General features: G+C 42.7%; 1 protein-coding gene across 3 annotated transcripts in view; it reads left to right on the forward strand.

Moving 5' to 3' along the window:
• eIF5 (eukaryotic translation initiation factor 5) overlaps window positions 1-15,860 on the forward strand; it is a 99,914-nt gene that overhangs the window by 49,207 nt on the left and 34,847 nt on the right. For 2 of the 3 annotated variants that reach the window (XM_080280912.1, XM_080280914.1), the window contains 4 exons: window positions 5,050-5,254; window positions 10,540-10,693; window positions 14,848-15,029; window positions 15,180-15,282. In XM_080280912.1, coding sequence (XP_080137038.1) covers window positions 10,540-10,693; window positions 14,848-15,029; window positions 15,180-15,282 — 439 coding nt within the window. In that variant the 5' untranslated portion in view covers window positions 5,050-5,254. The remainder of the gene's footprint in view (window positions 1-5,049; window positions 5,255-10,539; window positions 10,694-14,847; window positions 15,030-15,179; window positions 15,283-15,860) is intronic. The other variant, XM_080280913.1, reaches the window with a different exon arrangement.

A 15,860-nucleotide genomic window follows, 5' to 3' on the forward strand; every position in this document is an offset into this window, starting at 1 on the left:
TGATAAATACATTACAGTAATGACCTTTACAGTGTTAATTGTGCTTTACATAGTGTACAGTGTCAAGTACAGTACAGTAAAGATGTGCCCAAAAGTGATCTTGAGCTCCCCTAACACCTCCAAAAAACTACCAAAAGTTCTCCTCCATGCCTGGAATACACCCTACAACTGCATGGAATCATGGTATGGCAGCTTTTACTGTTTATTGTAAAAACTTTTAATTTTTTCTTTGTGTGTGTGTGTGTGTGTGTGTGTGTGTGTGTGTGTGTGTGTGTGTGTGTGTGTGTGTGCACATGCCAGGGGGAACTTGAAGTTCATCCCTACAACTCGGCAAATAGACTAACTCGGCAAGGCTTGCACATGTATTATGCCATGTTGTAGAGGTTTTACTGTACTTTGTGATTTTACTTTGTTATAAAAAGCAGACTAATGAGTCCACATCACCAAACTTGAACTCTTCATGGAAACTGTTTCTGAATAATGTACAGTGGAATTTCAAATTTCGATGGGTATATGTACCTAAAAATCACCGCGAAATTCAAATAATTGAAATTTAAACTGAACTACTTATGGGAAAAATTAGTTTGGGGCCGGGGCCTCCGAACCTAACTACCAAAAATCATGATTTTTTGCCCGCATCCCTTGTAAACTTTATGAACTATAATTGTGGTTAAGTAACTGTAGTTCTGCCACTGTATTGCCATACTGTCAGCAAGTGTGTACTTGGTGTATTTCTGCCCTTTCCTGTTTTGCCATTTCTCCTTTGGCTGCGAAGATTTAGAGGTGCCAGGCTGCTCTCGTCCATTACCACTGCTACCTGAAGAACCACTCTTGCTTGCCATCTTGAAACAGGTAAGTTGCGATGAAAATACATAGAAAATACATGTCCATATATGGAAGGTACAGGCTGAAAGTGCGGCACTTGTCTGGAGAGGGCTGGCTGCTGGCAGGACAGTTGCAAGATGGCTGCCGACAACAGAGCATCGCCTTGCACATGGCTTCTTGTTGTTGGTGCCTACTTCCATCCAGGAGCTCTTGTCCGTAAACAACATGACTATTTTTTTTCTGAGTCTCTATTGTTCATTTTTGTGTTGCTCCTTATATTCATAATTACTGTACTTCTCTTCGTTTCAGTATTCTGCCTACTGTACAGTATTTGCAGCCACCTGTAATTCATTTTGTTTTAGTATTTCTACTATTGATTCTCTGCCTTAAAATTCTCGTGTTATATCTTCGAGTTATTAAAGTATTGATTAATTAATAATAAGTACAGTAATCACTCTAATATCCGGACGCCCAATAACCGAACATCCCCACTAACCGAACCTTATCGTCCTGGGATCAAACATTCCCAAAATGGTCCGAAAATCCAAAAAAATTGGAAAAAAAACCGATTTTTTGCCGTCCGTAATTTGAACTTGCCGCGCGCGCCGCGTGAGAGCATTGTTTTGGTTCGTCATTCCTCCGACGTCCGATAGAGCGCCGCTGCATCCTCCCCACTTCCCGCCTGTCTCTCACCGCGACTGGACCTGCGCTCTTCGTAATGGCTGCCCACGTGCTCGCTTTTGTGGTGGTGCCGTACTTGCTGCAAGGCCTCCTGCTGCTCTCTGCCCTACTCTTAGTGTGTGTGATGATGGCCCCGCCTCCTGAGAAAAGGAAGAGAGTGGTGTTGACTCTGGAGAAGAAACGGGAGATATTGGAGAAGGTTGATGCGGGTTGGTCTTCCTCTCGCATTCTCCGCGAGTTCAACCTGGCCCGGTCGACTTTGTTTGATATCAAGCGTTCCCGAGACAAGCTCATGCAGTACACGGCTGACTTCTCGTCGAGAAGCAAACGCAACGTGGAGAGGAAGGTTATGTTTACTCCCAAGTATGCAGAGATCGACCGCCTCCACATTGATTTGGTATCGACAGCAACGTGCAGCTGGTGTGATGGTACGTGGAACGGAGCTGAAGGCTGCTGCTGAGAAGTTTGCAAGGCTTCACGACGCCCTAGGACTTCAAGGCATCCGAGGGTTGGCTCTTCGCGTTCAAGTTGCGACATGGCCTTACTAACCGTAAAGCACATGGCGAAGCATTGGACGCTAACGAGGATGGAGTGGACGAGTTTCGGCACAAGGTGAAAGGCTTGATCGACAGGGAGGGCCTCACTCTCGGTCAAGTCTATAACGCTGACGAAACTGGCCTATTCTATCGCTCGGTGCCAACGAACACTCTCGCCGATGAGACGGAGAAGCGTGTACCTGGCCGCAAGCTTTCTAAGGAACGGATATCTGCTTTGTGTTGTGCCAATGCTAACGGCATGCACCGGCTTAAGCCCGTTATTGTTGGCCGTGCAAAGCAGCCTCGGTGCCTTCGTGGGGTGATGGATGTCCTTCCTGTCGTATGGTACCATTCTTTGAAAGCATGGTTCACAGCTGTGATTTTCAAAGACTGGTTTCACCATCACTTCACAAGGAGGTCATACATTACCAGACGAAGACACGGGGAATTCCTCGCGACCAGGTAAAGGCTCTCCTTCTCCTCGACAATGCACCTGCCCACCCGTGCGACAAGGACTTGGTTGCTGAGAATGGCCGTATTAGGTGCATGTTTCTGCCACCTAATACGACTGCTCTCATTCAACCAATGGACCAAGGAGTGATCGTGGGCAACAAAGCGCCTGTACCGTCGGAAGTTCCTGGACGAGGTGATGGTGGTTCTCGAGGACGAGACGAGCGCAGGGAAGGACGTGACACTCGAGGCAAGCGGACTTTGGAAAACCTTCGCCGCTACAACATCAAGTCTGCGCTGTACAACTGGGCTAGTGCATGAAGGAAGTCCCTGTGAAAACTCTTGAAAATGGTTGGTCTCGTCTGCTTCTCGGAACAGATGTGGAGTACGATTTCCTAGGGTTTGACGTGGATGACTTCCATGCACGGCTCATCACGCACGGCGACGATGTTGATGTGGACGATGTTCGTGAGTGGTTGGACGGACGACGAGGGCGATCCTGGGTATCAGACGTTGTCTGATATCGAGATCGCGTCTTCGGTTGCTGGTGTCAGTCCCGAACTTGAAGATTCCGACGACGAAGGCGATGATGATGCAGACTCCGCCCAGCAGGACACTACTCCAGCCATCCCCAAGCTGAGCGCACTCCGGGAACATCTAGAGTTCTGTCCTAGACTACCTGGAACACCCGGACTGCGACAGGGAGATGGGGCCCTTGGGACTCGTGGAGGAAGTGCGTGCTTTCCGGCAGCGCATCATCAATCGCCAGAATCGTCGGTCCTTGCGTCAGTCAACGATTGACAGTTTTTTCAGGCCCGTGACCCCCGCTGTGCCAAGCCCTGGTTCCACTCCGTTGCCTCCCCAAGACAGGCCCTCATGCTCCGAGCCACAGCCCAGCACATCAGCTACAGTGGAGTCACCGCTCGACGTGAGTTTGCGGCTGTCTTCAGAGTCTTCTGTAGTCGGTACGCCATCACCACTACCCACCGATGCACCCCTTGGACGCCTGCCAGTGATACTCTCGGGCTCTGACAGTGAATAAACAGCAAGAACTTCTCCACTAGACCACACGGGAATTTTGAGTGTTGTGCAGTGAAAAAAACGGTGTGTTGTGTTAAGGTTTTCAAGTTGGGAGAAAAGACTAAGTAGAAAAGAAATTTAACGTAACTAACCTTCTTTGTTTTGGCTTTGGAAACTTAAAAAAATTGGGAAAAGTTAATGTGCAACACTTAAATTTAATGGAACATTATTTGGACTAAAGTGAACACTGTGAAAAGAACGGACTTCTGTGTGTTAGTGACTAAGTTCAGTGCAAGACTTCAGGAAGAGTGTAGTGCAAGTGCTTCAGGAAATCGTTCTTACTGTCAGAGTCCGAGAGGAGGCGGTTATTCATCGAGGTGGCCAGGGACTTGCTGTAAGTAGCCAAAATGTTTCATGTTGTACTATTTTCCATACTATATTTACCAGAATGTTTCATATTGTATTTTTTCCCATACTATACTTACCAGAAAGTGTCATACTGTACTTCTTTCCATACTAAACTTACCTCATGCATGTGCAGTAGGAATGGGTTTTTCAGAGTTCGGTTAGGTTCGGTTAGGTTAGGTTCGGTTAGAGTCCATAAGTACCAGAATGTTTATTAATGTATGAACATACTTCTAAACCCACATTTTATGTGTCTATTGCATTTATTTCAGTCATTTATGTGCCTTATTGGTGTGATTTGGGTGTTAAATAGGTGCTATGCATGTCCGGAGGGAGTTGTATAGGTGTTTCTCTGTGTTAGGGTCCGTAAGTACAAGTCCATAAGCTGGGGCCCAATATCCGGACAAAACCAATATCCGAACCTACCGATGGCTCTATTGATCCGGATATTGGAGTGATTGCTGTATATTGTATTTATAGAAAGTCGGGAAATCGTCCAGGGTGCGAATTGTCCTGACGGGAAATCGTCCATGTTTTGATGGGGAATTATCTGACGGGCAAATTGACTTGACAGTGAATTGTCTCGGAACCATATCATCGTATGCTTCATATGCTGTATGAATAAATGATGTTGATTTTCATTCTTTTCTTGACACATGTGACATACGATATTAGGTTAGGCCCATACTTTTTCTTATGATTTTCCTTCACTTCTAGCACTTTGGTTTGCATCAAAAATATTATCTTTGCTTGTTTTGGTTGGAGTCTGGCCCTGAGAGCACATGTCACATACGATCTTAGGTTAGGTTCATACTTTTTATTATAATTTTCCTTCACTTCTAGCATTTTGGTTCGCATCAAAAATATTATCTTTGCTTGTTTTGGTTGGAGTCTGGTCCTGAGAGCATCGAAATACCTGACTTTGCATCGAAAAGTAAGGTCGGCAGACCATGCCAAAATGCATCGAATTCTAAATTGTCGAAATTTGAGATTCCACTGTAGCAGAGGTCTGCTGCTTTGCCGTTCGTAATTGTGAAGCTGTCTGCCCACTAATTGTTTTGAGCAGTAATAAATTACTGTAGTTGTGAATTAGTTTGATTTGAACCATTCCATTAACATGTTAAGAATTTAGTTTCTTCCAGGAGTGTGAGTGGAACCATCAAGCCGCATGAGAAACACGTTAACTAAGACCCTGGCTGCTGCTGTCTTGATGCTCCATCGAGGGACCTGTCCCACTCCACACCTCTGATCTGACATCACCCCACAAACTCCTTGCCCTTCTTGCCCCCACCTGCTGCTCTTAACCAGGAAACGACAACCACCCAACGACCACCAAAGTGAGTTGGAGGAAGTGTTGTAGTGAATGAATGAGTAAATTGCAGTGATTGGTTTGCCTGTGGCCAAAATGTCTGGGCAACTGTGCTACTAACTACACACAGCTAAGTGCTATTAATGTATATGAGCCCTGAAAGGCAGCTGATCCACAGGACTAGTAAACAGATGTGATGTCTTTTAAGTGTGTGTGTGAAAAGTGCATGCCGGATGTGTTCAGTTGAAGTGATAGTGTTTGTGGTGAGTCTGTATTGGTTTATATGTTTGTGATGTATGTGGGTCATTGAGTGAACCTCATCGTGTGCGAAGGTTTAAGGACATGTACTGTATTGCTGCATCCTCTTAATCCCCTCGCTTACTGTAAGTTTTCTGTAAGTTTGTGGGACATGATCAGAGAAAATGCTGCAAGGGCAGCCTGGACCTGTGCGCAAAGGAAAACATTTCCATGGATTTTATTTGCCCCTGAAATTGGTTATATTGGTATAAATTGTATACCATCATATTCGTTGGTTTATTTTATACGTTAAGCTAATAAAAGCACACAAAACCAGTCGGTGAAAGTACCAAAATGCATTGAGAACAGGGTTGTTTAACAGCGGAAATAAATTCCCAACACCCTAGTGCAAAATTTTGCCCATTCCATGCAAGAGCTACGCATATTTCTAGATGCAGACTTTCACGAGCTTTCATGTGATGTTGTAGGAATTTTGATATGACCAATAGTTGCCAAAAATCACGTTCCTCCTCCCACGCCAAAAGCCGAGAGAAAGCCAACTATTTGAGAGAGTTGGCCTAGAAATAGACACTCTCCTCTATGACGTACCAAAGATTGACGCACTTCATGCCAAAACTTAATTTATGGTGAATAATTTTGTCCAAAATTGCCTAATCGGCATCTCTAACAGACCAACACTGATAGTGCTTCAAAGTGAGTCATCTGTTAACTTCAAGCTAGAACCATTTGACTCATTTTGTATCATCGTGTGCAAAGGAATTAAGTGTTTTGTCCTATAATGGCTCATCAGCATCCCTTGGGACCAACACTGATAATGCATTAAAATGAGTCATCTGGTGACTTCAAGCTAACGCCATTTGACTCATTTTGTATCATCATGCACGAAGGAATTAAATGTTTGTCCTGTAATGGCTCAAACCCAGGTCAGGGGATGAGCAGGAACCAAACACAGTATACACCAAGTAACAGGAGGTCCCATTGAGGGGTGCTTAGCCTGTTTTGGAATAGGTGATGATATAGTCTAGCTATGTGCACCTGGGTCGGCCTTTGAAGCAACTGGTTAATTTAAGGCCAGTTAGATGTCCAACCTGTCTTAATTTATCTTGTAATGTTTGAGTTATCTAAGTAAAAAAGGAATGAATTCACTTGAGTTGGGAGTTCGTGCCTAGATTTAGTTTTATGAGTCACATGGTGCAGGGGTTGTAGTATTAAAAGAGGGGTAAATCTAGAAAAATATTTTGTTTAAATTAAGTGCTGCAATGAAAGAAGTGTGTTGCTCTTGTTGATACTTGAATGTTAGCATAGTTTTCTGCTGTGTAGTGATGTAGTACTCATGGTGCCCTTATACAGTATCTTGGATGCCTGGTGATAAAGTTTAGGCACTCGGTTGGAAGTGGCCCATAATGCACTTTGTCATGAAGGGTGGTTGGGGTGTGTTGCCATTGTGTTGCTGCTCGGAGACAAGCAGCTGGTCACTCGCCTTAAATATCTGGACTGAGTTGCTTAGCCTTAGGCCCCCATGCTCTTGCTGAGGCAAAAAGGGAATGGATCATGAATAGATAACCTTTTTACAATTAACCTAGTGTATAAACGGAATGTGAGAGGAGTGCATGATGAAGTAAAAGAGAGAGAGAGATTGTTCAGGTGCTTGAGGATGCAAGGGTGGATGTATGTTGATTGAAACTAAATGGAAAGGTGAAAGGGTGAGAGAATGGGAATATGTTTTAGGAATCCATCAATCATCCAATCCTACGTTGCCCCATGTGGAGCGTAGGAGCCCAGGGCTAGGCAGTTGGTCCTGACATTTAAGATGAGAGTGAGAATATGTGCAGGAATTAATGAGAATGAGAGGGAGTATGTCTGATGATAAGCAAGAAGTGGAAGAAGAATATAAGAGAGTATGGAACGGTGGGTGCAAGGATTATATGGGTGAGGATGAAAGTAGGTGTACAAACTTGGGCGATTGTATGTGCGTATGTGCCGACAGAGGACCGAGTGGCAAGAGTGAAAAATGAGTTTTGGGTGAGTGTAGAAGCATGTATGGATAAGTTTGAGAGGAGCGAGAGAGTGTTTTTGATTAGAGACATGAATGGCAAAGTTGGAAATGTATGAGTGAATGGAGTGGTTGGTCAGTGGGGTGTGCCAGCTGAAGTAAATGGGAATGGTAGTGCTTTGGTGGACATCTGTGCTAGTAAGGGGTTGACAATAGCCAACACATTCTTCTGTCTTAAGATGATCCACAGGTATATGTGGAGAGTCATGAGGAGGATGGACGATGAACTGGTTGAACAAAAGGCAGTGGTAGATTATGTGTGTGTGGATGAGCGAATGAGAAGACAAGTGTTGGATGCAAGAGTGTGGAGAGGGTGGGAGAATGGAATCTCAGATTATCACTTAGTGATGGCCAAGGTAAGGCTGTAAAGAAAATGGGTGAAGAGACTAAGGGGAAGACAGGAGGAAACAGCTCCTGTGAAAAGAGTGGAGAAGCTGCAAGAGAGTGAAATAATGGAGGGTATAAGAGCATAGTAGAAGAAAGATTGGGAAGGTATGAGTTACAGCACATGGAAGGGGTGGAAGAAGTATGCAAGATATTCACGGAAGAGATAGGCGCAGCGTGCGAAGTGGTTTGTGGAGTAAGGATGAGATGCAGGGGTGTGCGAGGGACAGCATGGTGGAATGATTAGTTGAAACGAGCTGTGAAACAAAAGAAAAAGGCTTATAGTGACTGGCTAGTGAGTCTAAGTAGGGGAGAAGGTGAGAGAGAGGAGAGAGAGAGGTATATGTGAGCAGGAGAAGGGAAATGAAGAGACTGGTGAAGGAGAGTGAGAAGAGAGTGGATGAAGAGTTTGGAAGGAATCTTAGTGTGAAATGGAGAGAGAGTAAGAAATTGTTTTGGAAGGAGGTAAAAGACATAAGATAATGTGAAAGGGGAAACAGTAGGGGAGTGAAAGATAGGAATAATAGATTGTTGGTGGAGAAAAGAGAGAAAATGAGATGAAGGAGCACTTTGAGGATTTGTTGAATGTAGAGAGTGAGAGCAGTGCAGGTATAACTGGTTAGGGAATGGCTGGGAGGAGAAGAGATGAGAGGAGGGAGGAAGAGATCAGTAGGGCAGTAGTAGTTGAAACAATGAAGATGATCAAGATGGGAAAGGCCCCAGGAATTGATGGTGTGTGTGGTGAAATGCTGAAGTATGGGGGTGAGATTGTTGAGTGGATGTGGAAGTTGTGTAGATTGGCTTCAGAAGAGAGAAGGGTTCCAAAGGACTGGAAATCAGGTATAATTGTTCCGTTATACAAAGGAAAAGGGGAGAGAGAAGTACGTGGTAACCGTAGGGTATTTGCCTTCTTAGTGTGATTGGAAAAATATATGGTAGATAACTCATTGATAGGGTTAGGCATATAACAGAGGAGCTAGTTGAAGAACAACAAGGGGGATTTAGGAAGGGAAAAGGGTGTGTAGGTCAGATATTGTTCTAAGATGTTTAATGGAGAAGTATCTAGAGAAGGGAAAGCAAGTGCTGCCTTCATGGACTTGAAGAAAGCATATGACAGAGTAGATTGGCAAGGTATGTAGAAGGTTGTAAGAATATATGGAATGGATGGGAAATTGTTGAGTGCTGAGAAGAGTATGTACGAGGGAGCTAGGGCTATGGTGCGGGTGGATGGTGAGCTGAGTGAGTTCTTTGATCTAAATGTGGGACTTGAAACAGGGATGTGTGATGTCTCTTTGGCTGTTTAATATATTCATGGATGGGGTTGTAAAGGAGGTGCAAGGTAGGGCAGTGGATGTGAGGGTGGCTCTAATGAATGAGGGTGAGATGTGAAAGATTCCGGTGTTGCTGTTTGCTGATGATACAGTATTTTTGAGTGAAGATGACTGGGAGTTGCAAAGTTTGGTGAATGAATTTGGGACAGTGTGTAAGAAGAGAAATCTGAAAGTTAATGTAAACAAGAGTAAAGTTATAGTGTTTGAGAGGAATGAAGTCACAGCATGCACAGTGAGGTTGGATGGTGAGGATATGGAGAATGTGAGTGCATTCAAGTACTTGGGTAGTGTGATGAATAAGGATGGGAGTTTTGGGGATGAAGTACTTTAAAGGGTACAGCAGGGAAGGAAGGTTGTTGGTTCACTCAAAACGGTGATAGAGAAATAGGGAGGTGAATATGGAAGTTGAGAAGTCACTGCATCTCAAAATGATCGGATCTTGAATTTGGCTCTCTGTTGTATTTTGTTTTTCTCTTGGAGGGAACTGTAACTGCGGGCTCATGCCTTTGGTTCCTTCTTCCTCGCATAAAAAAAAAAAATAAAATATGGAAGCAAGGCATGGACCTTGCTAGAGGGGAACAAGTCAAGACTGAGAGCAATGGAAATGAGTTACTTAAGAGGAGCATGTGGAGTGACATGGAGGGACAGGTTGACGAATGAAGAAGTGAAAGAACGTTGTGGGATGGATGTAGATGTGATTGAGAGAATTAGGAGAAATACAATGTGGTGATTTGGACATGTGGAGAGAATGGAGAATGAAAGACTGACTAAGAGGGTGTATGTAGGTTAAGTGGATGGAGGAAGGGGGAGACTGAGGATGAGGTGGAGGGATGGGAGGTTTGTGAGGGAGGGGGGATTGATTTGGGGGGAGGGCAGTCAAATGGTGGGTGACAACGCGACTTGGAGGCAGTTTGTCTGCGGCCACCCTTTGCAGGATTAGGGTGTTGGGCTATAGATAGATAGATAAATGGCTTCCTAGATAATATGCACCAGTGTTAACAATATTTTATTTCTCTCATGAATTTCATAATTTTTGTTCTTGATATTTCATAAAAAATGCATTGTGAGTGTTCAGGAGCTGATGTATTCTCTCTGAATTATTACAACTCCTCCCTAAGGTCAAGAAGATTATTTGGTGATACCCAGAATAAACTTTCAGCTACTATTGGGAAGCAGTGGATTTCTTTCAAGGAAGTATAAAGCCCAGAACAGACTTAGAAATGTTTTGGTAGTAAGGTAAGTGATACATATGCTGAAATTTGACACAAATGTACTGTTTATCTGCAGATGAGTTACAACGTGAACCGCAACGTGATGGATGCCTTCTATCGGTACAAGATGCCAAAATTAGTCGCCAAAGTCGAGGGAAAGGGCAACGGCATCAAGACTGTCGTTGTCAACATGGTTGAAGTGGCCAAGGCTCTCGGCCGTCCCCCTACCTGTAAGCAAATACATAGTACTCATCTCAGAAACCTTGATGGCCATAATTCCTTAGGCAGATAACTTGGTTCTTGCTATCCCCAAAAAATTTTCTTCAGTTTAATGGAGATTTATTTACTAGTGGAAGGTACAGCCTTCGTCAACTGATTCAGTTATGTCTCAATTGCTCTTCTAACTTATGATAGTCTGGTAGTAGGAAGAATATGGCAGTCAGTCATAGTGATGTGGTAATTTACAGTGATAAAATTTAGCATAACGGGTGGGACCATAGGATCAGGTGTGCAAAAATGATGCATAATTAATCCAAGGAGCATGTATTCTTATGTTTAGTTTGAGATTGTGAAGTATGCAGAGGCTTACTGTATGTGTAGAATGATGAACAAAGAATTAGCTACCATATTAGTGATGGGTAATGTGAGTGGAAGAAACAGTTGGGATCTAATGAGTGACTTACCATGTTAAGTTATGGTATTCCAAGAGGAAACTGATAGATTTTGGTCGTTATCAAAGAACACTTTGTAATTAAAATTTTAACAGGTAAATAAAAGTGCCTCCACATTGACTGTAGAACATGCATGCGTGCGGACATGCACACACACACAACAGAACAAAGGAAGAATATACAAGAACGAGAAATGAATACACAAGAATATGTAGAGAGGAAGAAAGGAATTTTGAAAAAGGTACAATAGACAAATTTAAGGGTGAACCCAAACTGTTTTATAGATTTGGAATTTTGAAAAAGGTACAATAGACAAATTTAAGGATGAACCCAAACTGTTTTATAGATTTGGAATTTTGAAAAAGGTACAATAGACAAATTTAAGGATGAACCCAAACTGTTTTATAGATTTGTCAATGGCAAACTGAAACATAAGGAAGGAATCACCAAACTGAAAGTAGAAGGAGAGGTCTATAAAGATGTGGCAATGCAAGCAGAAATAATGAACAAATGTTTCCAATCAGTTTTCAGTAATGAAAAGGAGTTTGTGGAAGGGGAGGGAGTGACTAGAAATGTAGTGATAAAAGATATAAAAGTGGAAGTACAGGAAGTGTATAAATTACTTGAAACTCAAGATGTAAGGAAAGCCCCAGGACCAGATGGAATCTCTAATTGGGTACTGAAGGAATGCAGAGAACAACTGGCGGATAAGATTCACAGTTTAGTTGTGTTTTCTCTGGAAGGGGAAAGTGCCTCAAGAATGAAAGAGGACAAATGTGGTATCAATTTATAAGGGAAAAAACAGGAAAGAACCCCTGAATTATAGACCAGTGTCCCTAACCAGCATGGTTGCAAAATTGTGTGAGAGAATTCTGAAAGATAGATGGATTAAATATTTTGAAGAGATGAATATTTTGGCTGATAGTTTGGATTTAGAAGTGGAAGGTCATGTGTTTCCAACTTGAGTTTTTACTCAAGAGCGATTGATGTGCTACAGGAGAGAGATGGTTGGGTGGATTGTGTGTATTTAGATTTGGATAAGGCCTTCGAGAAGGTACCCCATAAGTGACTAATGTGGAAACCAGAGCATATAGGAGGACTGAAGGGGAACCTCCTGGAATGGATGAGACTCTTTTTTGAAAGACAGACAAATGAGGACAGTAATAAAGGATAGGATATCTGGATGGAGGGAAGTAACAAGTGGAGTCCCACAGGGCTCGGTGTTGGCGCCAGTAATGTTCCTGATTTACGAAAATGATATTTTAGATGGAGTGAACAGTTATGCAAGTTTGTTTGCTGATGATGCAAAGATCTTGAGGAAGGTAGAGGTTGAGGAGGATTGTAAAAAGCTACAGGAGGATCTGGATAGGATACACAGTTGGAGCCGGATGTGGGAAATGAAATTCAATGCAAAGAAATGTAAAATATTGGAAATGGGTAAAAGTACCAAGAGGGCATCACTGAATTATTTGATGGGTTATCAACGAATCATAAATGCTAGAGAAGAGAAAGATTTGGGAGTGCTGGTCCAGGACAGTTTGTCACCTGAAAAACACATTAACTAGACAATTAGATAGATGTATAAACTCCTGACTAATATAAGAGTAGGTTTTCTTTATATGGATGAGATGATGAAAAAATTGATAGTGGCCATGATTTGCCCCAGGTTAGAATATGCAGCAGTAGTGTGGTCCCCTCACAAAAAGAAGGATATAAACAAGATTGAGAGAAAACAAAGAACAGCAACCTAAATGGTCCCAGTCTGGCAGATGTATCGTACAGAGTGAGGCTTGAAAAGCTGGATTTGCCTTCCTTAGAGGAAAAGAGAAAGAGAGGCGACATGATTGCAGTGTTCAGGACCATGATGGGAGTAGATAAAATTGACAAAGAAGATCTGTTTTTATGGGATAAGAGAGTACGAAGAGGACACAGAATGAAACTGATGAAGCCAAACTGCTTGAAGGATATCAAAAAATATAGTTTTCCTTATAGATGTATAGACCTGTGGAATAGCCTGGACAAAGAGATCGTCCAGTCTAAAAACTTAAATGAGTTTAAAGCCAAATTTTACTTACTGAGAAACAGATGGGACCCCATGAGCATATCTCATTACCTGTATATCACAATTAGGTACACACACACACACACAGCCTCAGGATGTATTAAGTAGTGGAAGTTAAGTTTGTGATGATGGTTCTATCTTCAGTTATCCTCAGTATATTTACAAAAGGCTCATTGTAGAAACTAAAAAACAGAGGAGGGGGTCCCTAGTCCCCTCACCCCATCCCTTTTAGTTGCCTTTTATGGCGCACAGGGAATACAGTGGCAGGATTCATCCTAACACAACCTGGCTGTAGAATGGTAGTACCATCCAATAGTGCGGCCAGATCCTCCTCCCTGCCATAGGGATGACTGGAGGGAAGTTGTAAATGAATAAATGATGATGTGGCCTTGAGGGGATATTCTCCTGCATTTATTCTGATCACCTGATCTGGTCAGGTGCAGGTAAGGGGATAGGTCCATTATGATCTGGCAGCGGTAAGCCAGCTCTGCTGTCGGACCCTGCTGCAGGTGTCGCTGATTGCACTGCGCAGTGTACCGTCACGTGGTGTGGTGTGGTGAGCATCTATCCTCTTGGTGCTAAGATGAGTAAATGTGTGTATCTGGATGAGTAAATTGGAAGTGTCATGTCTTGGCTACCTCTCTTCTTTAGAGGAAGCAGCCTATGGTCCTTCCAATTTATCCAGATCGTTTGGCCGTTGTCCCTCACAGGAGTTCCCCTTTGAGCGACGCTGCCGAATCTATACCAAAACACACCTCTCTGTCTCATGTCAGCTATTTACTACTTCTGAATGAAATTTATTTACAGTACATGTACAGTATATGTAATTCTTTATTAAGGCTATATAGTGTAAGGAAATGCCTATTGTTTTTAATAATAACAGTGACATTTTATAAATACCTCAACTCGTGGCACCGTTGCTTTCCAACCTTGTCGCACTTGTAGGTGAGTCAGTGAGGGTAGGTCAGGACTCAGGTGTCAGTCCGCAGGTCATTCTCTCTGACCGCCATTAAAAGATAAGCTCCTATCCCTACTACTCGCCCTCGTCTGCTCAACAGTCGAGAAAAGAACTTATTTACAGCGTAAATAAGTATTTTTTAAAAGAGAAGGCAAACAGGGGACCTATAATTGATCCCTCAAAAGCTGTTGCTCGAACAGCAAAGGCCACCAACGTGAGTGAAGTAACAGTCAGACGAATTTGCTCTGAAGTAACAGTCAGACGAATTTGCCGGCATTACACAAAAGTCACCAGAATAAACTATAACAATTCATAAGACCATATAGACTTTTTATAGAAATAAATCACCATAAACTAGATTTTGTATGCAGAGAGAGAGAGAGAGAGACAGACAGACAGATGAAGTCAGGAGGCTTTTCCTCAAATTCTAATAATTCATAAAACAGTATTAGACTTTTTATAGAAATAAATCTCCATAAACTGTTGATTTTATATGCAGAGAGAGAGAGAGAGAGAGAGCTGGGAGTGAGGGTTAACCCTTGTCTCTAATCCGATAATTGGCCCAATAGAAACTGTGGCAACGTCTCATGTAGGGGAAGTCCCGTGAGGGACAACGCCCAAATGATCTGGATAAATTGGAAGGACCGTAGGTATTTAGGTAGATATCCTACTTAGAGTAAATCTTTATTTCAGACCCATGCAAGTACTTTGGATGTGAACTTGGTGCACAGACCCAGTTTGACACAAAGAATGACAGATACATTGTAAATGGCTCCCATGATGCTGCAAAACTTCAGGATCTCTTGGATGGTTTCATTAAGCGTTTTGTACTCTGCCCAGAATGTGAAAATCCGGAGACTGTGTTGTCACCCAATGTAAGTGATTTCCTGATTTTTTAAGGTTTATAATGCCCTACTGAACCACAAATAAAGAGTTATGAACACATGGTCTGTGCAGTTGCTTTGAGCTTATTGAACTTAGTGTTTTGTTATCTTTGCATAGTTTTTGTATGTTTGATATTACAGGAGAAGAAAGGAATCATCAAACAGTCGTGCAAGGCATGTGGATACCAAGGGCTATTGGACATGAGGCACAAGCTCACCACTTTTATCCTGAAGAACCATCCAGGTATGCAAACCATCTACAGTAATCCCTCGATTATCTGACATAATAGAGCCAAAGGCATATCTGAGTAGGGGCAAAGTTCAAACTCAACCCATACCCTACCCATACCCACCCTGTACCCTAACCCATCCTATATGCACTGTACACTTCCTAAATTTGGCAGTGTTCTGCAGTCTCTTGGCTGTTTTTTAGACATTGCAATATGCAGTATAATCCTTAAAAAAAAAAAAAAATGCATAAACAACAAAAACCCTGCGTATAAGCACAGTTCACCCTCGTAGTTTTGGCAGTGTTCTGTGGTATTTTTGCTGTTTGTAGACATTAAACACATTGCAATATGCAATATAATCCTAAACACCAAGAAAACTGTTCGTAAACAGTAAAAATGATGAAAAAGAACAGTATTTACCACCCAGTGAACAACAGACAGGTGTTGTAACCCACTGGGCTGAAGAAGGTCTACAGGTATCCCACGTGGTCTTTTGGCTAATACTGCCACTCAGAAAAGATAAAAAAAACACTCCTCTTCCTCCTCTTCCTACTCCTCCTTCTCCAAGTAAATAAAGTAATATAAGTACAGA

This window comes from Coenobita brevimanus, chromosome 86 (assembly GCF_032717465.1).
Source record: "Coenobita brevimanus isolate Jiangsu-jjx chromosome 86, ASM3271746v2, whole genome shotgun sequence".
Classification (NCBI taxonomy): domain Eukaryota; kingdom Metazoa; phylum Arthropoda; class Malacostraca; order Decapoda; family Coenobitidae; genus Coenobita; species Coenobita brevimanus.